The sequence below is a fragment of the Pseudogymnoascus verrucosus genome, assembly GCF_001662655.1.
Source record: "Pseudogymnoascus verrucosus strain UAMH 10579 unplaced genomic scaffold scaffold_25, whole genome shotgun sequence".
Lineage (NCBI taxonomy): Eukaryota > Fungi > Ascomycota > Leotiomycetes > Thelebolales > Thelebolaceae > Pseudogymnoascus > Pseudogymnoascus verrucosus.
Window position 1 is genome coordinate 187,080 of NW_017263676.1, and position 21,743 is coordinate 208,822.

Genomic DNA, 21,743 nt, shown 5'->3' on the forward strand with positions numbered 1-21,743 from the left:
CTCACCACCACAGAAAAGCCCCAGTAGAAAGTAAAGAAGGACCACGCGAAAATGCCGAGGTTCACGCGAAAAAACCACCCAAGAACCACGTCCCAAAGCTCCTTGGCGCGGATTGTGCAATTTCGAAGCTCCTGATTCGTCCCAGGGGCAAAAGCGTGGGTTCACCACAAGCCAGCTAAGCCGTTCGCTCGCGTTCCATCGCGGACCACTTTGTAAGGCGCGCCACGTAATTGGGCGGCTTTGGGGGGTGACTCCCAGCTGGTGTTGCGCGGGTCTCGGCGGGCGCGGAGAGGGCCGGACTGCGTAGCCCGAGACGCTGCTGCTGTTGGTGTGACGACTCATCTGAACTTCCGTTTCCCTGGCCTTTTTTGAAACCTTCATCTACAACCTTTTTGTACATCTGTGACAATCTTTCCTTTCACTTTGGTGATCTCTGTGTGTTTTCTTGATATAGTTGATTGAAGGGATTGATACTCTTCTTCTTCTTCTTCTAATTTACTTCACCTTACTACTCTCTTTGAGCTCTACCCGGGAAAAAAGTTAACCGCCAAAATGGCCTCAACAACCACCCGCACCTTCGCCCGCGCGGCCCTCCGCTCAACCCCAGCTCGCACCGCCGCCTACGCCCTCCCCCGCCAGGCATTCCGCCAGCAATCCCGCCGCGGCTACTCGTCCGAGGGCAGCGCCGCGCCCAAGGCCTCCGGAGGCTCTGCGCTCTACTGGCTCGGTGGTCTCCTCGGAGCCGCTGGCGCCGGGTACTACGTTTACGGCCAGCAGAACGGCTTCTCTGCCGCGGCTAAGGGACCGTTCCAGCCTACCTTCGAGGATTACCAGAAGGTTTACAATGAGATCGCCGAGAGGTTGGAGGAGAAGGATGATTATGATGATGGGTCGTACGGACCAGTCCTTCTGAGATTGGCGTGGCATGCGTCGGGAACTTATGATGTTGAGACCAAGACGGGAGGAAGCAATGGAGCTACGATGAGATTCCAGCCTGAGGGAGACCATGGTGCGAACGCGGGGTTGAAGGCTGCGAGAGATTTCTTGGAGCCCGTTAAGGGTATGTCCAGTTCCCCTATAATCCCCTTTTCCTCCCTCTATAAAACAGCATTCCTACTGTTGAAAGAGGACATACCTTGATCAGAATACCACATCTGCAAACGAACCTCCGTACACAGCTAACACCCCCCACAGAGAAGTTCCCCTGGATCACCTACTCCGACCTCTGGATCCTCGCCGGCGTAACCGCCATCCAAGAAATGCAAGGCCCCACCATCCCCTACCGCCCTGGCCGCACCGACAAAGACGTCGCCGCCTGCACCCCCGACGGCCGCCTCCCCGACGCCACCCAGGGCCACAAGCACCTGCGCGACATCTTCGGCCGCATGGGTTTCAACGACCAAGAAATCGTCGCCCTCTCCGGCGCCCACGCCCTGGGCCGCTGCCACACCGACCGCTCCGGCTTCTCGGGACCCTGGACTTTCAGCCCGACGGTCCTGACGAACGACTTCTACACGCTGCTCCTGGAGCAGACGTGGCAGTGGAAGAAGTGGAAGGGACCAGCGCAGTATGAGGATAAGGCGACGAAGACGCTGATGATGCTGCCGACGGATTATGTGTTGATTAAGGATAAGGGATTCAGGCCGTGGGTGGAGAAGTATGCTAAGGATAATGATTTGTTCTTCAAGGACTTCTCGGCCGTTGTGACGAGGTTGTTTGAGTTGGGCGTGCCGTTCAAGGAGGATACGCCTAAGTATGAGTTCAAGCCTACGAACGCTTAAGGGTTGCTTCTGTGCGTTTGGGGAGGGTAGATGATGGGGGGGTTGTGAGGAGATAGTGGTGGAAGGAGAGGGGTAGAGCTGGGGAGGGTGTTGTAATGGCAGTTGTGTTGCGGTCGAGATCACGTCGGGAAAGGAGACAGGCAAAGAAGAAAGATGTCCCATTTCCAACGTCTCGCCGCCAGCGACGTCCACTTCGGCACAGTACTGCACTCCACAGTCCAGTGCCGTACCGAAGCGGAATCGCGGCCTTGATAGATTGTACTTTGTATCGATTGTGTTTGTTTTACTTACTACTATTTAAGATTATCTCAGAGCTTGCCTTTGCCTCGTATCAGTGCCTGTCTTACTCTCCATGCTAATCAGGGGTCTACTTCCGTACTAACGGTCTGCGCTATCAACGCCTACACCGCCGAGCTACCGCTGCAAGTAAATAAAATGCCGGAAGGCATCCAGATTAGGACAATAGGGACAGTAGGATTAGGAGACGATTGAAAGATCGGCAGAGGGTGATTTTGTTTTGGGCGGTGGCAGTTTAATACCACCGGCTTTTTGATCAACATCCCCTACTATTGTAGTCCGTAATCCACGTCCCGGATGTACAGTACCGTTCCCCAATGCTAGTCCCGACCTGTACCGCCGCCGCGACCGACCGATGTGACAGTGGCCAGGCCATCTTGGCTCGGCGGCGCATCTTGGCTTCGGAGGGGGGAGAGTGATGGGAGATGATGGACTCGATGCGGTAGTAGGGGTATTTTTCCTCTAGATTAGTTCGCATCGTGTACTGTAGGTGGTAGCAGATTGTGGACTGGACTGGATGGAGTCCGCCACACCACTCGCGAACGCACCTGTCTATGCTTTAAATGAGGTGCGACGTGATCATTACCTGATTCGGGAGGGGGTGGGAAGGTGAGATTGCGGGGGAGGATTGGTATTGCCGGCTTGGTGGGTGGTGTGGGAGATGGGATGGGGAGGGGTGGGAGATTGGGGATGGGATGGATACGTGGGAATGGGGAGGGTTGACGGTGAAGAGTTGAGATGGAGTAAAGGGTGTTTGATGATGATGGATTCCAATGCCGAAGATGTTATGTTACAGTATGAACCGGGTCAGGCCATAGCCAAGTCGACTCTGTCAGAGAGTGGCGAGTTTGAGGCAAGTGAGGTAAGCGATGAGTAAAGCAAACAAGCGACCAAGTAAAGCAAGGAAGGCAAAGCAAGGCACATGTCTATTCTGAGCCTGTGTCTGTATCCGTGCCCGTGTTGTTGTTGTCGCCGCCGCTGTGTTGCTGTACACGTACAGTACAGTACAAACAGTACATCCGCCCCGTAGCCCCTCGTACCAACCCACCCACCACCACCCACTTGAACACATACGGGTCCTGCAAGGTACAGCACATGTATGTATGTATGTACCATTCAAGCACCGAACATACCGCCACGCCACGCCACGACTTGTTCTCTCTCTCCACCATCGCGAGACAGGGCCAATGCCAACGGGATGGACAAACTCACACAGCATACAGCACACAGAGACACAGAGACGCACAAGACAGTCCAGGACAGCTTCCATCTCACACAGAGAGACAGAGAGACACGAGGATACACAGAGACACACCCAGAATATCGCACTGCACCCTGGAAGCGAGAGTGTAAACCCCCCCCCTCCCCCGTCCCATCTTCCAAATCCCACGACAACCGTACGACCGAAGCCCATACGCACGCGCGCGACGACGACGACGACCACCACACAAACTCCCACCTACAAACAACACACACACATACAAACCACCTAATCCCCCCTCGTGTCCGCCTCCCCACCCACCCTCCCGTTCCAGCTCCCCATTGGTCCCCCTCGCCTCGCGCCGTGATCATCTAATCTCCCATAACCCCAAAGCAGTATAGCGCGCGCTGTCACCCCTGGCATGGCCCGTGGCGCTAGGGCGGCTAGTCAGGAACAACGACAGGGATTAGCAGGGTCCTGAGGAGAGACAAACAGAGGGACAAGAGAGGGAACAACAGGGAAATGGGGTTAGTGATGGGGATGGAGGGATGGAGAACGGGGAAACGGCCAGGAAGGGGAGGGTGGTGGCTGGACTAACTGGACGCACCCAGCAAGGTTGATGGGGTTGTTGTTTAGTGGGAAGTGTGACTTGGACGTACTTGGGCGTGCTAATAGTAGAAGCAAGTACCGTAACGTACTGTTCTGATGGATCACAGTTCACTTGGATTGCACGCCAACACCCGGGAGATTAGGGGGCAGGGATGGGGCCGGCTTGAGCGGTCGCTAGATCTGGGCTGATGGTGGATGGATGGTGGAGAGAGAGAGGGAGAGGCCGAAATGGGAGATGGGAAGGGAGGTCCACTACTTTCACCGTTGTAGCTGACTGGATGCTAACTGGCTCCTTGACTGGCTGTTAATTAGCTGTCGTCCCTGCTAAAAAGGATGGAAAGGGTAGAAAGTGATGCTAACTGGGCTAACTAGACGCCTAATTATACAACTGAACACCCACAACACACACCAACACACACACCTGATCTTTTACTCTACTCCCACCCACTCCCACCACACTACAACCTAATTATACCTCCCAAACGATCGTCAATGTCACACCCACTACTGTAATATAAGCACAGATACTTTGCCCAAGAGTTGCCCCCTCCATGTCTCCCATGTCTCTCATGTATCCCAGGTATCTCACCCCGATCCCACCTAACTCCAAAGTAAAAAGGGGACTGGCCACACCCCACCCCCCTGTCCACACCCCCCGTTCACTCCCATTCTTGGCGAGCCATTTCAATCAAAATCCTTTCCTTCCCACCACCACACACACATCCTTCCTCTTCCTCTTCTCTCTCTCTCCATCCTCAACCTTCAAATAACCACCGCTTCACTCTTTCAGCGGGCATTCGTTTCTTTCGGCGTACAGTGTAACGACAATATCCCCTACGAATATTACCTTCAATCACTCGTATTACGAATCCTCTTCAACATGAAGGGAAGCTTCTTCGCTGTTGCCGCAGCTTTCGCTGTCGGCGCCAGCGCGGCCAACCACCACGCCCACGATGCCTTCCACAAGAGAGGAATGGCCCCATCCGGCGTTGCCGTCGGCACCGCAGGTGCTGTTGAGTCGTGCGGCTGCACCACCCGCTGGGAGACCGTCACCGGCGAGCCAACTCGTATGTCAACACCTCACCTCGTCCTGATCTGCTTCTAGATCGATCCATCCTAACTCTTCCTTCCTACCTAGTCCACAACCCGCCGCCAACCTCCACCAAGGAGACCAGCAGCAGCGTCGCCCCGGTCCCAGTCCCAACCACCTCCGAGGAGCCCATCGTCCCCGTTGTGACCGTCCCAGTTATCCCGCTCCCAACCCCATCCCCCACCACCCTCCAGCCAGGAACCCACACCATCCCCGCCACGACCATCACCGTGACTGAGGAGACCACCGTCTGCGCTGCCACCTCCACCGAGGTTCCAGCCGGCACCCACACCTACGGAGGTGTTACCACCGTTGTTGTGACCGAGACCACCGTCACCTGCCCGGTCGCCACCGTCAGCACCTCCAACGGCGTCACCACCTCGATCATCGTCGAGACCACCTACGTCTGCCCATCCGCCGGCACGTACACGATCGCCCCGTCGACCACCACCGTGACCGAGTCCACCGTCTTCGTCTACCCAACCCCCACCACCGTGGTCCCAGGTACCTACACCCAGCCAGCCATCACCACCACCATCACCGAGACCGACTACGTCGTCTACTGCCCATACACCTCGTCGGTTGCCGAGCTCCCAGTGCCAACCTCCACCTCGCCCGCCCCAGTTGAGACCACCGCGGCCGCCCAGCCAATCAAGCCTGTCGTTAACAAGGGCGGTCTCGGAACCAACGGTGACCAGTGGGCCATCACCTACACTCCTTACGACCAGGCCGGTGCTTGCAAGGACGCCTCCGCTGTCCTCACCGATCTCAAGGATATCGCATCCAAGGGTTTCACCGCTGTCCGCCTCTACTCCGCCGATGAGACTGACTGCAACGGCCTCGAGAACGTCTCTGCCGGATGCGAGGCCCACGGCCTCCAGCTGATCGTCGGTGTCTACATCAAGGAGACCGGAATTGAGGGCGCCAAGCCGCAAATCACCTCCCTCTCCACCTTCAGCCGCTGGCACCTTGTCATCCTCGTTGTCATCGGTAACGAGTCCATCTTCAACGGTGTCTGCTCCGCCGAGGAGCTCGCTGCCTTCATCACCTCCTCCAAGCAGGTCTTCCAGGGCGCCGGATACACTGGCCCAGTCACCACTACCGAGACCCTGAACGTGCTCCAGCAGCACAAGGGTGCTCTCTGCCAGGCCATTGACGTTGTCGGTGCCAACATCCACCCCTTCTTCAACTCCGCCACCAAGGCTGAGGATGCCGGTACCTTCGTCAAGGGCCAGCTCGACATCGTTGACCAGCTCTGCCCAGGCAAGACCGGTATCAACCTCGAGACCGGATGGCCTTCCGCCGGTAACTGCAACGGTGAGGCCTGCCCCGGCCCATTCAAGCAGGCCGCTGCTATCAAGTCCATCCGCAAGGCTGTTGGTGGAAAGTCCGTCGTCTTCTCTTACCACAACGATGACTGGAAGAACCTTGGCCAGTTCGACTGCGAGCGCAGCTGGGGCATCTCCTCCCTCTTCGACGTCGTCGGCGCTGTCGTCGATGGTGTTGTCGATGTCGTTGACTCCATTTAAAGCGCGCTTAAGTGATTTAAGTTGTGTCTTTTTCAGTGGATGGGGGTAAGTATAAGTATCGTTGAGATTATGGCTTGTGGGGAGGGTTTTGTATAGATGATATTGGAATAAGGGAGGATCAGCGGGAGAGTACATATGATGAGAAACATGCGTGGCTAACGTTCGGCATGGCATGGAAGATAATCCTTGGGCCTTTAATTAATTCTTCGAGAGAGGGCTCTATATTGTATTGTATTTCTTCGTCGTAATTCTGGGGGTTTGTTGGATATTTTATTACGCTTCAAAAAACCTTGTGCTGTCTTGTGAGTGTGATTGTGAATGTGAGTGGTGTAGTTCCGTCATAAAGAGAGGAGTGATGTTGAGATGTGCCATGTCGTCCTCGGTCTATGTCTTATATGCGGTGTTACTCTCCCTTCAACAAATGGGGAAAGAACGACTCATATTCACCCTCTATTACCTCCTCTACGCCTCCTCTGTTCCTTCCGCCTTTCCAGTCCGCACCTTCTCCCTCTGCGGTCTTTCCTCCGCTGCTCTTTCCTCCTCTGCTCTTTCCTCCTCTGCTCTTTCCTCCTCTGCTCTTTCCTCCTCTGCTCTTTCCTCCTCTGCTCTTTCCTCCTCTGCTCTTTCCTCCTCTGCTCTTTCCCTTCGATCATGTACGTAGCGTTTATCCCACAACTGAAGCAAACATGTCAGCCTCTCAGCCCAGCAAGGCAGATATAATTCCCCCCTCCTTTAGGCGGCCAGCACTTTCATGACGGCATTCTCATGACACTCTTTACTACTGTACTGTACATCAAGGAATAAGGGTACATCCTCCGAGTTTTACAAGTATCAAGTATCGGGTGTCATAGAATGCGTCCTAAAGCTGTATGGACAAGTCGATGCAGAAAAGCTCCTAAAGGCAATGGGCAAGGAGACAGGCCCATCCGCTACTGATATCCGCCACGTTGCAACTTTGCTCAACGACCTTAAGCTTCATGGCGCCATCCTCTCAGACGAGGTTGGTTTTGGCAAAACTAAGCAGAGTTTGCTGGTAACGTTGCTGCACTCGGTGTTATATACTGAAATGACGACTCGTATGAGCTCAAGGGGTCGTAGCCGCCCGGGATGGAGTAGGGGGGTTAGCATGTAGCAGTGAGAAACCGCAATGACGGGAATAAGCATGTGGTAGTGAGAAAACACCCCTCCGCGACAAGAAGAGCTGCACAACAGCAAGAAAACTACCACAACAAGAGCACCACCTCAAGAAAACGCATAACCCCGTACTCTGAGCCTGGAGCGTCGCGAGGGCGGCGGTGGCGATCTCTCTCCCTACCTCCGCTACCTCCTGGACCCCCCCTGAGATTTCTCGACCTACGCCGCCGAGCTCTTGGGCAGTGCTGGCGTGGATTGGAAATCCCGATGTGGGCGAATACCAAGAAGCAGCTTTGAGTGGTTGTCAATCTCCTGCAGCTGAAGCGTGGAAGCCTGGATGACATTGCCGTTTCGCAGATCCCGCTTGAGGAATTTACGGCGCTCGAGGCGCGGAGGACTTGCAACCGCCGCAAAGCTTAGGAGGCCACTGCGGTATTGCGAGATATTATGAGCAAGGTCACCGGTGTGAGGGGAATGGTGGTCAGCTGTGAGTGTGGATAAGGAGGGGTCAAGGGAGGGGGCTGGAAGTGAGAAACAACACCGGCGGTAACAGGAGTGGTAGTGAGAACCTCTCCGTAACAAGAACAGCTGCATGACAGCAAGAAGCTGCCGCAACAAGAACGTTACCGGGAGAAATATACATGCCGCATAACAGGCGTGGGAAGAGGAGCCAAACCCCAACGATAGGGATAAAACTAGGGTGGGAATGTAGAAGTTTCAAGTATGAAGTATAGAAGTATGTAGTAGTCGTTATTGTCATCTTGGACGAGGCTGTAGCTCTATCTTTTATAGATATGGTGGGATGGATGAGATTGCAGAAGCAAGTGCTCGCTCCCATAAATGCAACGCTGGGAGCAGGGGTGTTTGCGGGGGTGGGGTATAATAGTATATGCGAGGAGGCGTGGGTATGAAGAGACCGGATTTCCGTGAGTATTGGTGGGTAGATGAAAGAGAGAGTTGTAAATATAGTAGTTTATGTACTGAAAAGGGGCGAGCCATATGCAATGATGGAAAGAAGTTAATCGGCGAACCCAGAGTTCTTCAACCAGCCCACCCCCCAAATAGTACAGTTACCTCACAAGAACATAACAGTCACAGCATAGCATAGTAAAAGACATCAAGTCCATTAAAATCGGCTCCTGGCCCTAAGACCCAATATGTCCGAGCCAACCCCCCTTAACGCCTCCATCCCTCCATCAATCCTCCCAAATCGTCTCCAAATCAATATCCCCCCTCCTCTCCGCCCCACACACACTCCATCGTTTACTCTTATCCCTCCCAAACCCCGGACTCAGCTTCCTCCCCCTCCCCACCACGGCATCCGATCCCCCCCCTCCCCCCTCCTCCCCCTCCACCGCATCCGCCGCCGCCTTGAGCTGCGCGATCCGCTCCGCCTCCAGCGCTGCCTCCTCCGCGTCGGGGGTGTCGGGGATGGTTTCCAGACTCGAGATGCTGGGGCTGCGGGAGCGGAGGGAGGAGGGGGTTGTGGGGACCGAGGAGGTGGAGGTGGCGTAGGGGTAGCTGTTGAAGGAGTCGTAGCGTCCGTCGTATCGGCTCGTTGGGTATAATGGTGAGGAGGTTATCGAGGATGGTGAGGTTGGGGTTGTGGCGCCGCTGGTGGGGTAGTGTATTGATAAGTTCCGAGAGGGTGATGACGAGCGTCTGAGGTGTGGGTTCGACATCGAAGGTAGTAGGTTAGGGGAGGCACTCCTATCGTATCCCCTCGGCGTCTCTTCCTCCTCTTCCTCCTCTACTTCTTCTGGAATAGCAACATGGTCACTAGTATCGATCTTGAGCCCGCGATTCGGCAGCGGCGGCGCCACGGGAAATGCCTCATCGACCGGCTTTCTCAACGCTCGATTCCTATTCGGCGACCCCGCTGGACTAGACGGCCGCGCAGGTGACCCGATATTGAAGAACCCAACTCTGCTGACCCCCGGCATGGACTTCGCCCGCGACATAGGCGGCGTCGGTGTGCTAGCCGCAGAGTGCGAGCGTACATGGCCGCGGTTGTAGGGCGAGACGTTGCGGGGGCGGTAGGCGACGGTTGTTGGGCCCCAGCCGAGGGGGGAGGAGGGCGTGGGGTCGGTGGCACGGCGGGTGCTGGGGGGTTTTGTGCTCCATGATGGGTTGTTGGAGGGGGGGATGTAGGGTTGGAAGGACGGGGCTTCGTGGATGCGGAGGGTTGGGACGGGGGAGGAGCGGAATTCAGACATGCGTTCTGTCTCCGGGACAGGCTCCATGGCGATGTCGTTTGTGGGGTTGCTAGCTAGCTGGGGATGGGGTGTTGTCCCGAGAGAGCTGGTGGAAGCATCAGAGTGTTTATGTCTCAGCCAGTGAGGTCTCTGTGAGAGGTTTGGTGGGGTTTGATCGATGGGGATGATTCGAAGTGAAGTGGGAGGAGTTGTGTTGAGTAGCCACGAGGGTTACAACAGCTCGCTCGGGGTAGGAGAGGCTGAGGCTGAACTTCGGTCGCAACGTCGGTCGCAACTTCCCAGTTGTTATGGCGGATTATTAGCGCCTCGCGGTGCAGGAGTGTCCTTGGCCGCGGTTCTTCGATCTCTGTTGATATACTCTCTCTTTGTTTGTCTGTAGCCGCCGGGCTAAGGAAGGGTTTCGGGGATAGTACAATAGGACCCTAGGCCTATTGAATGCATGGCTGAGTGAACAGATGCCACGATGAGGGGGGAGTTATAGACACGCCGTCTTGCTGTTTCTACAGCATAGTAGTTATGTTCATCCGAGGAAGAAATGAAGTAGTTTTTGTCGCATCGGAGGAAGAAGGAAGAGTTTATAGTAAGACGATCGATCTGACTCGCTGGTTGGTAGTGGGAGGAGGAAGCATAGCCAGTGAGCATCGCCAGTGACCACAAGCCAGTTGGTGGAAGTGAGAGTTACCGTGGTCGATTGTGATCAGGAGGTACTGGCAGCTGAAGTACCGCCTCAGCCAATGAGAGTGCGTATATACATGTCTTATATGTAGGTACGAAGGTACTCCAGAATCTTAGCTTGGGGGGGAGTGAGTGTGGTGTGCCTTGCGCTACTTTTTCTACGTTTGTTCTGCACCAACGAGTGCAATATCCCCTTTCCCGTATACCGTATTAAATGTCTAATCATATCACGTGCCATTTCTAAAGGTGTCCCTCCCTACTAGGTCTTTATCGCTACCCGTACAAATCTCAGGACAGGACAGAGACACTTAATGAACGATGAACGAACGTCGATTCAATACTTTGTGCAATCTATATCCCGCTCTCTTATTCTTCCCCCCCTGTTATACAGATTCTTATATCTGATATATTTTATCCTGCATCTCTCTTAAACAATCATATGAGAGTGTACCTCCTTCGTTCCTTCTTTTTAAAGCGCTCGTAAAACTCAAAGCCCTTGTCTTGGCTGTGCTTGTGGTGGTGACAATCCCCCTGGCTGGGGACGTCTGGTATGTACTACTCGTACTCGTCCGCTCGCGTCTGGCTTCAATCTTCCCCCTCGAATCCCCCAAAAGGCCATTTTGCGCTCAGCTCAATCCACCATCACTCAGTACTCTCGGGCTGACACATGTTCAATGAATTGCAGATGACAAGACGGCAGACGTAGGACACACCACGTTCACGACGCCATGCGCTCTCTTCGTTTTCGACGCTTCAGTCCGCTGCCGACTCTGTTAGGGGCCGTTTTTTTAATAGCCATCATCGTTTTCCTCCTCTCTCCCTCCTCTAACGATTCCGCATCCTATAACTTCCGAAAAGCAAGCGCTGCGTCGAACCCCCTCTCACCGCCCACCTCGCCCTTCCGCAAGTCGGCCGGCAGCAAGAATGGAAAACGTATCCCTCCGCCCGTCATTCGCTACCAGCTCAACAATGTCACGACGACGAGCACCCCGATAGAGAACCGCGAGACTATCCTCATCCTCACCCCGCTGGCCCGCTTCTACCAGGGCTACTGGGACAATCTGCTCAAGCTGAGCTACCCACACGAACTCATCACCCTCGGATTCATCATCCCAAAGAACCGTGAGGGCAACGCTGCCACGGCTGCGTTACAAGAACAGATCACGAAGACGCAGACCGCTGGGCCAGAATCGAAGCGCTTCGCATCAATCATCATTGAGCGCCAAGACTTCCCACCACCATTGGCATCACAAGATGAAGCTGAGCGCCACAAGATGGAGAATCAGAAGGTCCGCCGGGCAGCTATGAGCAGGGCGAGAAACTCTCTCCTCTTCACTACCCTCGGCCCGTCTACCTCATGGGTCCTCTGGCTGGATGCAGATATCATTGAGACACCACCGTCTCTGATCCAAGACCTTGCGCTACACGACAAGCCGATCATCGTACCCAACTGCTTCCAGCGCTTCATCAACCCCGATACCAAGAAGCTCGATGAGCGCCCATACGACTACAACTCCTGGCAAGACAGCGAAACTGCGCAGAAGCTTGCCGCACAAATGGGCCCAGACGATATTCTACTTGAGGGGTACTCAGAGATGCCAACATACAGAACGTTGATGGCCCGTCTATACGAAAAAGGGGGGGATATTAAGACGGAAATGCCACTTGACGGAGTAGGAGGCACGGCGTTGCTAGTGAAGGCGGACGTGCACAGAGATGGTGCTATGTTCCCGCCATTCGCATTTTACCACTTGATTGAGACGGAGGGGTTTGCGAAGATGGCCAGGCGATTGGGCTGGTTTTCTTATGGATTGCCAAATTATAAGGTTCGTTCCCCCATACCATTCCCCCCCATTCTTCCGATTTGTATCTAACAGAGACCCCTAGATTTATCACTACAACGAGTAAGGCAGTCGGTGACGCCTTCTTAATAACGTCCGACGACACTATTGATAGAGAAAAGAGAAGAAGGCGCTGAAGTCACGGGGTAATTGCGTTGGATCTGCTCCTGGCGTTTCTGTGTGCATGACATGGCATCCTATGGGAGGCATACATATATGGCTTACCGAGGCAGCCAACGATGACGGAGCTTGCATTTGTATTGTACATCATAGACTGGGATTGGATCTCAGGGGCTGCATGTGGGGGATGGCACGCTCTACATGTACAAAAAATGAATTGAATTTACTGTTTAGAATTTACACATGCCGGGATCTTCTATTCCTATTTCACACATGCATTATGGCGCAACTTCACGTCTTATTACGTGTGTATATCAGCAACATCAGTGTTTTCGATTCCCTATTTTTGAAAGAAGCTGCAAATGGGTATCTAGCTCTTTCCATTGTACCCTACACTCCCCCCAGCAAGCAAGCAAGCCATCACCCCCAATCACCCCACTTCAACCATCCAACTCCTTAACCCTCTCCTCCAACTCCCTCACCCACCCCTCCACCGTCTTCACATTCTCCCCCCCCACCCTCTCCCCCTCCCTCACCGCCTCCTCCACCCTCTCCAACCCAACCCTCCACTTCTCAATCTCCGCCCCCATCTCCTGCTGCCTCCTAAGCGCCTCCTCCATCTCCCCCTGCGCCCCGGCAGCATCAGCATGCACCTTCCTCAAACTCCTCATCCTCTCCAACACCCCCGGCAACAACGGCGCTAGCCCCTCGATCGTCGCCAACGTCCCGAACAACGCGTTTATCTTCGCCGCTTGCTCGTCATCCTCGTCTTTCTCCTCGTCCCCACCACCACCGGGTGTAGCCGCACGAGCAGCCTCTTTCACAGCAGTCATTTTCTCGGTCTCGGCGGTGAGTGCGCGCACGCGGCGCGAGAGAGCATCGATGCTCGAGGGGGTGGCGGAGCCGATCACAGAGAGCTTTTGGGAGAGGGTTGTTAGGGCAGGGAGGATGGGGTGGATGGCGTTTGAACCTGCGGGGGGGAGACCCAATGCGGATTCGAGAGATGCGAGACGGGTATCGAAGGTTGTGATGCGTGCGAGGGTATGTGTGGGGTCGTAGGACGGCGCGTAGGTCACTGTGTATGTCGCCGGCCCAGCACCATCGGTAGGCTGCTTGCTCGCCGGTTCTGATGTCGAAGCCGCCGCCTCAGCTGGGGGTAAAGGCTTGCTAAGCGCTTTCGAAAGTCTCGACGCCTTCCCCTCACCCCCCACCACCGGCCTCGCCAACTCCTCCAACAACCGACTCAACCCCACCGCCTCATCCTCCACCTCCCCCCCCTCATCGTCATCCTTCCCCTCCCTCCCCCTCCTCCTCTGCTCAGCCTCCACCCTCACCTCCTCCACCTCCCTCCTCAACCTCGCCATCTTCCTCTCCAACCCCTCCCCATCCTCCTCATCACTCAGATCCCCCATCTCCCTCGTCCCATCGGCAAGAACCCGCACCCGCCGGCTGCTCGCCCGGTAACTCTTCTTCTTCCCGCTGATGCGGTCGCTGAAATCGACATCTTTGGCGTCGATGAGGGAGGGCTCGAAGCGCGAGCGCGCGGTGTCGGGGTGTAGCCTGGCGCGCGAGATTTGGGGGGAGTGCGAGGGCGTGCCGGGGGGGGAGTCGAAGTCAGTGTAGTGGGAGGAGGCGGAGCCGGAGCGTGCGGTGCCGTCCTGGGAGGGGTGGTTAGCTGGGGGTTAGGGGGGTGGAAGGGGGAGGGGGGGCGTACGGGGGCGGTGGAGTTGTCGTCTGTTAGGGAGGGGGTTTCGTAGATGTCTGGCGCGGAGTCCTGCGTGGTTTGTTAGAGGGGTTGGGTCAATGGAAAGGGTGGGAGAGGTAGTTACCAGGTCGGGCAGAGCGGCATATTTCCTGTTGAGATTCATGGTGTGCTTGGTTTGGTTTGGAAGAGCTTGGAGGGCTGAGGTCTTTGAAGGAGCTTGGGGTTTGGGGTTGGGGAGCCGCGTGGGTTTAGCGACAACCGCGTTTATGCGGGTACCCCTGGACTACAGGGACTGGCGTGTTCTGGGTAATATGGCAGCTAATAAGATCAAAACCAACATAAATATACAGGTCTTAATGTAATATTCCACTTTGACTATATGGATCCGGGTTTCGGTGTCTTGTGCAAGGCTTCTTATTTGATTTTTATTTACGGTTTAATTTAATTTATAGCCATACTTCAAAAATATAAAATAGAAACAGCCGTAAAGCAAAGTTAATACAATTGCATTGCGCCGTCACGAGGAATATTGAGCTTAGAGCCCATCCCCACAACAACTGCGAGACTCCTAATGTCAAGCCCGGTGCTCTCGCACCGAAAGCACGTATATATTGGTACAAACCCACCAGCAAGTCAGAAGCTCCCACCCATCCACCCCATCCCATATATACGCCCCAAACCCATTCAATCTACAATCCCCCCTCCCCATCACTCGGCTCCGACTCCGCATATCCACTAACCCTCTTAGCCCTCCTATCCCTCTTCCCCTGACTCGACATCCTGATCTCCTCCTCCTCCTCCTTACTCGGCACACTCGGATGCTCCTTCTCATACGCCTTCCGGAACGCAATCGAATCCTCATCCCACACCCTGCAAAGCTCCTTATAATTCGCCAGCGCCGCCAGGTAAACCACCTTACCCTCGTTCGCGCGCTGCTTGTACGGATCCTTTTCCTCCTCCGATGCATCCTTCCACATCTTCCCTAGCATCGTGCGCACCTCGTTGGAAACGGGTCGGCCCTTCCCAGGACGCCGATTCGTATCGCATCGCTGGCGCGCGAGTTCGGCGTTGGCTTTGCTGAAGAGAACGTAGGGGTTTATGGTCAGCTTCTGGGGGGGAAGCGGGTATTGCCCGAATCTGGCGTAGATTGCAGTCCAGACCTCATTTTCATATGCTTGAAGACGAGCTTGTCTGAGGTCCTTGGGCTGGTTCTCTAGCTCTGTGGCCTTGCGTTTGAGGGTTGCGAGAGAGTCCTTGGGTAGGACGAGGGGCTCGGGAATGTCGATGGGACCGATCATGGATTCTAGGACTTCTGAGGCGACGCGAAGACCGGAGAGGTATGCGCCGTGGACTGTGGCGGGGTGGGTGCCGCAGGTGTGTTCTCCAGCGAAAAACAAGTTTCCAATGGGCTTTGCCATGACCTCGTAATCATCGAGTTGGAAATTCGGTCCCGTGTATGAGTAGCTCCCGCGAGCGAACTTATCTGAGCCCCATCGTGTAATGATAGCCTCCACTGGTTCCGGGACGGTCTCGCCAAAAACGCTTCGCAAGACCTGGGTGGCTTCGGCTACCAAAGATTGGTTGTCCTCCTTCTCAGTCTGGAACGCTGCATCGCCAGCCATCAGGGCGATGAGGGTGGGTACGCCGCTGGTTTTCGTGCAGTTAAACCACTGGAAGAAGCGGCCTCGCTTGGTAGAGTAGTCTGCCTGGTTCAAACTCGCACGGTAGATGGGATCGCGGAGAACACCAAATATGTCTCTTGTAGTATCCCAGAATGGCTCTTTATAAACAAGGGCCACCTTGTTGAGGACCCCAAAGCCAAGTCGTTCGATCGCACCAGTCTTCCACTCGGGAAGGGCAGGCTCGAAATTGATACTCGAGTCCTTGAGAACTCCCAGCGGGATCGTGGAGACAACGATATCGGCCTCGACTGTCGAGCCATCCTCACAGTCAATAGTGGCAGCTCCAGACTGATCCGGTGAGTATGCGATCCGCTTAACCGCGCTTCGCTTCCGGACATTGAGAGGATATGGGCAATGCAGCAAGCCGCGCGGTACCTGCTGATAGCCGCCAACAATCTGGGTATGTTTGCCCTCCCACTCATTCCCAGCATCCACATCCCATCCTCTCAGACTGAGCTCTTTAAGGTTGATAGCGTTGCTATACTCCAGATTGGCAATGTGCCAGTTCATAAGGCGCAGGTCGAGTGGTAAGAGATGAACCACACTGCCGAACTGCTTGATTGCTGCGTCCACTACGGAACCTAATGTTGATCCCTCGCGATCAGCAGCCTCATCAAGGTCTAAATCTTTGCTATCCTCAACCCCATCTTGTAATGTCCAGCCAATGAGGCGTGCTTTATACGCTGCCTTATGCACCGCCGGTCCTCCCGGTTCTTTGTGCGGCCTTCCAGTTATGCGGTCCGTAGAAACGGGGACCACGTCAACCGGAGACTTAGATAAGTGGCTGTTTTGCTCTGTCCCGCTTTCATCTGATAATACAACGTGTGATTTCGAAGCTTCTTCGTCTTCAGCCACAGCGATTGTCTTGCCAATATCCCCATGTGCATCGCGGTATGCGTCAACGAGGTCATGGTCGCCTTCTATGTTAACTACTTTAGGCAGCTTGAATTTATAGTCATAGAGTCGATCCAATATATCGTTGTAAAGCTTTTCGGCTAGGTGGTCTCGTGTCGGGTCAACAGGTTGCCCGTTGAAATCGTACAACGTGGTTGTTGGACGCAGCGCATGATAGTCAAGTGCCAGCTGGCCTCTGACCAAAATGTTCAAGGGGTTGCCACGCTCAAAGCCTGTGATGATCATGCCGCCCATTTCTGCAGTGCAGCGGTATCCCTCTTCCAGCGTTGAGGCGGAGGTATCAGTCTTGAAACCACGTGAGTAGACGCGTCCTCCCACTCTGTCCCTCCCCTCTAATATAACAACATTTGGGACCTCTTCACCCTTTTCGAGAAAGCGGCTTTCGAAGTGTGCAAATAAACCTTCTAGCTGTCTAGCACAGCCCAAACCGGACATCCCAGCTCCAATCACGGCAATTGTCTTGCGTGGTCGCTTTCCAGGGCGTTGTTTCGATGCTGGTACGCGGGGTTCGATATTGTCAAGACATCCATAGTTGATGTAGCCTTGACGAACAAGCCACTCATAGCAGATGTTTGCTACGTCAAACCAGCGTGCATCCCTTGCACAGCCAATTGCCTCATCCTGCAGGACGCGGACTAGGGGATTCCTTATCCACAATCGGAGAATTGCATTTCGGATGTTCAGGTACGTCGTCACCTGGGTATGGCTGAGGTGTGTCCTTAGGAGTTCGTACTCCTCGGTATGTAGGGCATATGGATTAAGCCGTGATGATTCTGCCGCAGCAATACACTGACGCGCATATTCTGATATGTGAATGTCTATAGGTATGGAAGATTTCGGGCGGACATCGTATTTGACTCGTTTCCTTGTCGGCTCTTGTGATAATTCATTCTTCTGAAGGCCATCATGATCAGACAATGCAGTTTGACTTGATATCGATGAAAGAGAAGATGAGCCATCAGGTGTTTCTGTTGCCATAGATGATGCCATTGAGGAGCGCGACTCATTCGACTTGGCATCTCCATCAGCACCTGACAAGGTTTGCAAATGTTTCGATGGCCTTGGCAAGAGTTAATGTTAATATTTCAATGCTCCAAGTCTTAGAAGACGCGTCATAAAAAGGTTAATACATACAGTAGGTTGCCATTGGCTTTGAGGCTCCATGCTCCCGTGCTAGAAGGTAGCGCTGCATTATCACTCTTCGGGAAGGTTCTTGAGATATCGCTCTCTTCTAACTGAGCCATTGCCTTAGCATCCCCAACGCTAAGTGGAATATCCATTGTTATATCTGATGCCGTAGCAGCCAAGACCTCGGTAGACAGGTCTGCTGATTCTTCGAATATAGCCAGCTGAGAATCCAGCTCTTGTAGTCCCATTAAGGTATCCTGGCCAAAATCGTCGGTGAGCTGCACCTGAGCATCGATTGTGAGTGACATTCTTGACTGTTGGCTGTTTGAGCCCTTATTTAACGATGGGGTGCAAGGGCCGCTTTTTGACGACGTCGTCTTCGTTCGGGATATGTGGATTTTGCCGTACTACAGGACACTCCTCTCATTTATAACCTCATCCATGAAATATCGCCTAGGCTGACATCGGATATATTGCAAAGCTAATTACCCGTTGACTTCCTGTATATTTGTTAGCAAACGGTCTAGGTCAGTCTAATATCACGATATATATACCAATTCATTGGGTGGCCTGCTTGTCGCAAGTTCGTATATGTCTCCCTAACCCCAGAACCAAGGTCGGTATTATCGGCTGCGGCAATTAGAAAGTACTCGGTTTGTATCATACAATTGCACTATTATAAAGAGAGATAATGCTAGGGCTGCGTCGGCTGACTTGGAGATACGGCGCTCTTATATTCATATGGAGATGAGGAGAATTATGGCTCTTACGGGAACTGGTTCATCCCATGCACGTGATCACTAGTGCCCTTACCGAGACCTCGATTCAACGTCAGGTCATCCATGAGCCAGCGAAATTATCATTTACTCGGCCAATGTAGTTTATTTGTCGTATTGGATATCGTCTACGCTAATGTGCACAATAATATGATTCTGCCTTCATTCTAAATACGACCAGTTTCAACTCTGGCTAGCAGCGTTCGCAAAATCTCCCTTCTCAATCGCAGTATCCATCATCCTGTTTCCGTTTATGATCGAGGTCGTACAGATGATTATATTCTTCCGTTCTATGCGCTGTTAGCCAGTGTAACCTGATGTTAAAGCACTTATCCTTACCTTCTTCCTTCTTGGCGATGAACCTCAACGCCGCGATCTCAGTATATGTTATGCCACCCAAGAAGACAATAATAACAGTCTTTCTCTCGCCACTGTTCGTCAATAGTGATCTTGCCTTCACGGCTTTGTCTTCTCCCTTCTGTATCTCATCAAATGTTGCACCTCTTGCATGCTTTACAGCCTCATCAAACCCTCTCCAGCCTTGCCCGCCACCGCCGCCAGCGTTGGCGTTGGCATTGCCGGGGGCGGCGGAACCGCGAGTGAATGATAACAGGTATTGCTTTTGGAGTATGCATTGAACAAGTCGGACAGATAAGGGTGCGTAGCCACTGTACACATACGCGATATCGTTTGGATCTTGTTCGTTGACCTCGTCAACGATGAGACGTAGTTGCTTTCGCAGAAAGGTGTAGTTCGTTTTGGTTCCAGTGCTGACACCGGTTCCAGGCATCGGGATCATTAGGGCTGTAGGGGAAGAGCGTGACAACAGCAGGTGGAGTTTCTCGAGCGCGTCCAACGTCAGGATATGCTGGTACCCGTACGCTTGGAGTATGAGGCGCTTGAAGTTCTCCAGCTCCTTCGGCTTAATCCCTCCGGAAATACAAGACTCGAGGCAAAGGAGTCGAAGAATCTCGGTAAGAGGGGCATCGCGAGAAATCAATTCCTCGATCGCCTCGTGTTGTGATGACGGATCTGCGCCGGCCGCCAGATTTTGTTGGATTTCTAGCAGTTGACTAAACTGAGTTGTCCGGGTATGTTTCATTATCTCTTCGGCAAGACCGGTGTGGATCTTCAGGCTTTGCTGTTCAGCTTGGTAGCCTTTGAGATTGTTCACAAACTCTCGCAGTTCTGCCGTGGTCTTGTTCCCATGTCTGCTATCGTAGTCGTTTTTTAATCGTCGAGCCACTTTGTTAAGTAAACCACCGACTACTGCAAAATTCGTATCTCGTAATGGAACATAGAGCTTGTCGGATGAATCGAGCTGGATCTTCCGTGTTTTCCCCTGTGGTACTGACGTGCCGATACTCTTTGCCGACCCTTGAGCCGGTTGAGGAGCTGCACCAACGATCGAGGAATCTATTTCGGCCTGGTTGTTCTGTATCCCAACAACTTCGTCTATCAAGCCTTCATATGTAAGCTGGGTGAGCAATGGCGTTGCGTAGTCTACCTCCCGATCGATGACAATTAAGCTTTCGATTGTAGTACTTGGGCTCATTGTAAATTTATTGTCGTTGCCCTCTTCTCCAGCAATAGCTTCCTGCCTCATTCGAGTTAGGAGATCTGCTAACCGCTTCGCATTGTCGCCCTTGCCAGTAATTCTTGGGAAAAGGCCATGATTCTGTTGTATCAGCATGAGCGCCTTGGCCATGAGAAATGTCGGCGTTGGGTCTTTTCTGAGATACAAGTCGCCGAAGGAGTCATTGAGTTCTAAAGACAAGAGATCCTTCTCGAGGGATACGAAGTATAGTGGCAGTTCGAAAATGTTCACATCCCCCAAGACGCCCGCATCCTCTAGGATCTTATCGGATACCAGTGTTCGGCGAGGTACCCAGAATATAGAAAACTCATGACCTGTCTGCGTTTCACGCTGGATGCGTTTGATGTGATCTAGAAAAGTTTAATATCACGGGAGTCTGGCATGGACAGTACCGTAACGTACATACCCGCAATCACCTTGGTGTTCCTCGCACTCTCTCCCCTGGCAATGAATACCACATTCTGCTGGCTTGTGTCTGCATTTCCGTTCTCCAAGAAGAAAACCTTGTCGACTCCATAGTCTTGTAAAGTTGAGAACTTCACAAACAAGCCAATGGGCCCGGCGAGGTCTCGCTCTAAGACAAGGTTCTTCTTGCCTCGTACCTGTCGAGGGTTAGCACGGCTAGCATCGTGATCTTGCTGGGTTTACTTACACCCTCAAGCAGCGCCAACAAGTCCCGTCGAGACTTATCGGCGATCGCATCAACGGAGAACCCAGCATGAAGAGCCATGGTGAGCTCTACATACGGATTGTCGGATACGGTGTGTTTGAGGGCCAGTCGCAGCCTCGTGGAGCTAGGACGTAACCTACGTGACGTGAAAGGCGGGGTTGGATTAACGATATTCCGTCCCTTTAGACACAGAGGTCTTGGCACCCGCGATGTTTCAACCAGGCTACCAATCTAATCAATTCTCCATAACTTTACTGTTGTGCTACCTTACTGAAATTGAGATCTGCTCCATATGAGATCTCCATTAATTGAACGATTTGCACTGCAACTAGAAATAGAGTACCACGTATACGGCATATAGATCGTATGGGAGGAGTAGCTTGATAGGATACTGGTTTTATGGTTCGTTTGCCACTTCATCCCCAGTTGTTTCATCCTCCACAATCAAAAAAGGCTGAGTTTTGCCCAGCTGAGCCGAAGTACGTGGTGGTAATTTCGTCATACCGTAATCTCCAAAATTGGTGTACTTGTCATCGCTCCACTCGCTCTCTCCACTGTCGCTCATCTGCCGCAGATCTCGACCATCTTTATCTCGGGCGAATGTGAGAGGCAAAACTGTTCGTGCGGCGTTGCCTTATTTCAATGGGGAAGAGATTGACGAGGAACGGATCACTTTTCCCCATCCTTAACCCCATCCTCATATTAGAGTAGCGCTGGATTGGTGTTAGCGGGGGTGTTCACGGTGTTCACGGTGTTATTAAAGTAGATTTGGGGGTA

At 53.4% G+C, this 21,743-nt stretch overlaps 8 protein-coding genes across 8 annotated transcripts; 3 read left to right on the forward strand and 5 right to left on the reverse strand.

Moving 5' to 3' along the window:
• Nucleotides 1-266: 266 nt before the first annotated feature.
• On the forward strand, nt 267-2,110 carry CCP1 (heme peroxidase). The gene is made up of 2 exons (XM_018276314.2): nt 267-1,060; nt 1,195-2,110. The coding sequence occupies exons 1-2, from the start codon at nt 553-555 to the stop codon at nt 1,779-1,781; spliced, it is 1,095 nt and encodes a 364-aa protein (XP_018129837.1). The 5' UTR covers nt 267-552; the 3' UTR covers nt 1,782-2,110.
• A 2,465-nt stretch (nt 2,111-4,575) lies between these two features.
• Nucleotides 4,576-7,147, forward strand: VE01_06876 (uncharacterized protein). The gene is made up of 2 exons (XM_018276315.2): nt 4,576-4,955; nt 5,027-7,147. Exons 1-2 carry the CDS (start codon nt 4,769-4,771, stop codon nt 6,505-6,507), a joined length of 1,668 nt encoding a protein of 555 aa, XP_018129834.1. The 5' UTR covers nt 4,576-4,768; the 3' UTR covers nt 6,508-7,147.
• Nucleotides 7,148-7,860: 713 nt separating this feature from the next.
• Nucleotides 7,861-8,235, reverse strand: VE01_06877 (uncharacterized protein; the record flags this gene model as incomplete). The annotated part of the gene is made up of 2 exons (XM_018276316.1): nt 7,861-8,162; nt 8,211-8,235. 2 exons carry the CDS (start codon nt 8,233-8,235, stop codon nt 7,861-7,863), a joined length of 327 nt encoding a protein of 108 aa, XP_018129835.1.
• Nucleotides 8,236-8,652: 417 nt separating this feature from the next.
• On the reverse strand, nt 8,653-10,672 carry VE01_06878 (uncharacterized protein). The gene has a single exon (XM_018276317.2). It carries the CDS (start codon nt 9,882-9,884, stop codon nt 8,838-8,840), a length of 1,047 nt encoding a protein of 348 aa, XP_018129832.1. The 5' UTR covers nt 9,885-10,672; the 3' UTR covers nt 8,653-8,837.
• Nucleotides 10,673-10,722: 50 nt separating this feature from the next.
• Nucleotides 10,723-12,764, forward strand: MNN9 (Golgi mannosyltransferase complex subunit). The gene is made up of 3 exons (XM_018276318.2): nt 10,723-11,080; nt 11,218-12,358; nt 12,420-12,764. Exons 2-3 carry the CDS (start codon nt 11,261-11,263, stop codon nt 12,438-12,440), a joined length of 1,119 nt encoding a protein of 372 aa, XP_018129833.1. The 5' UTR covers nt 10,723-11,080; nt 11,218-11,260; the 3' UTR covers nt 12,441-12,764.
• Nucleotides 12,765-12,933: 169 nt separating this feature from the next.
• On the reverse strand, nt 12,934-14,414 carry VE01_06880 (uncharacterized protein; the record flags this gene model as incomplete). The annotated part of the gene is made up of 3 exons (XM_018276319.2): nt 14,323-14,414; nt 14,208-14,267; nt 12,934-14,151 (listed from the first exon to the last, which is right to left on the reverse strand). Exons 1-3 carry the CDS (start codon nt 14,359-14,361, stop codon nt 12,934-12,936), a joined length of 1,317 nt encoding a protein of 438 aa, XP_018129880.1. The 5' UTR covers nt 14,362-14,414.
• A 181-nt stretch (nt 14,415-14,595) lies between these two features.
• On the reverse strand, nt 14,596-18,652 carry VE01_06881 (uncharacterized protein). The gene is made up of 3 exons (XM_018276320.2): nt 18,478-18,652; nt 17,930-18,423; nt 14,596-17,855 (listed from the first exon to the last, which is right to left on the reverse strand). Exons 2-3 carry the CDS (start codon nt 18,229-18,231, stop codon nt 14,888-14,890), a joined length of 3,270 nt encoding a protein of 1,089 aa, XP_018129879.1. The 5' UTR covers nt 18,232-18,423; nt 18,478-18,652; the 3' UTR covers nt 14,596-14,887.
• Nucleotides 18,653-18,791: 139 nt separating this feature from the next.
• VE01_06882 (uncharacterized protein) lies at nt 18,792-21,066 on the reverse strand. The gene is made up of 4 exons (XM_018276321.2): nt 20,949-21,066; nt 20,703-20,898; nt 19,039-20,646; nt 18,792-18,989 (listed from the first exon to the last, which is right to left on the reverse strand). Exons 1-4 carry the CDS (start codon nt 21,024-21,026, stop codon nt 18,883-18,885), a joined length of 1,989 nt encoding a protein of 662 aa, XP_018129878.1. The 5' UTR covers nt 21,027-21,066; the 3' UTR covers nt 18,792-18,882.
• Nucleotides 21,067-21,743: the final 677 nt, after the last annotated feature.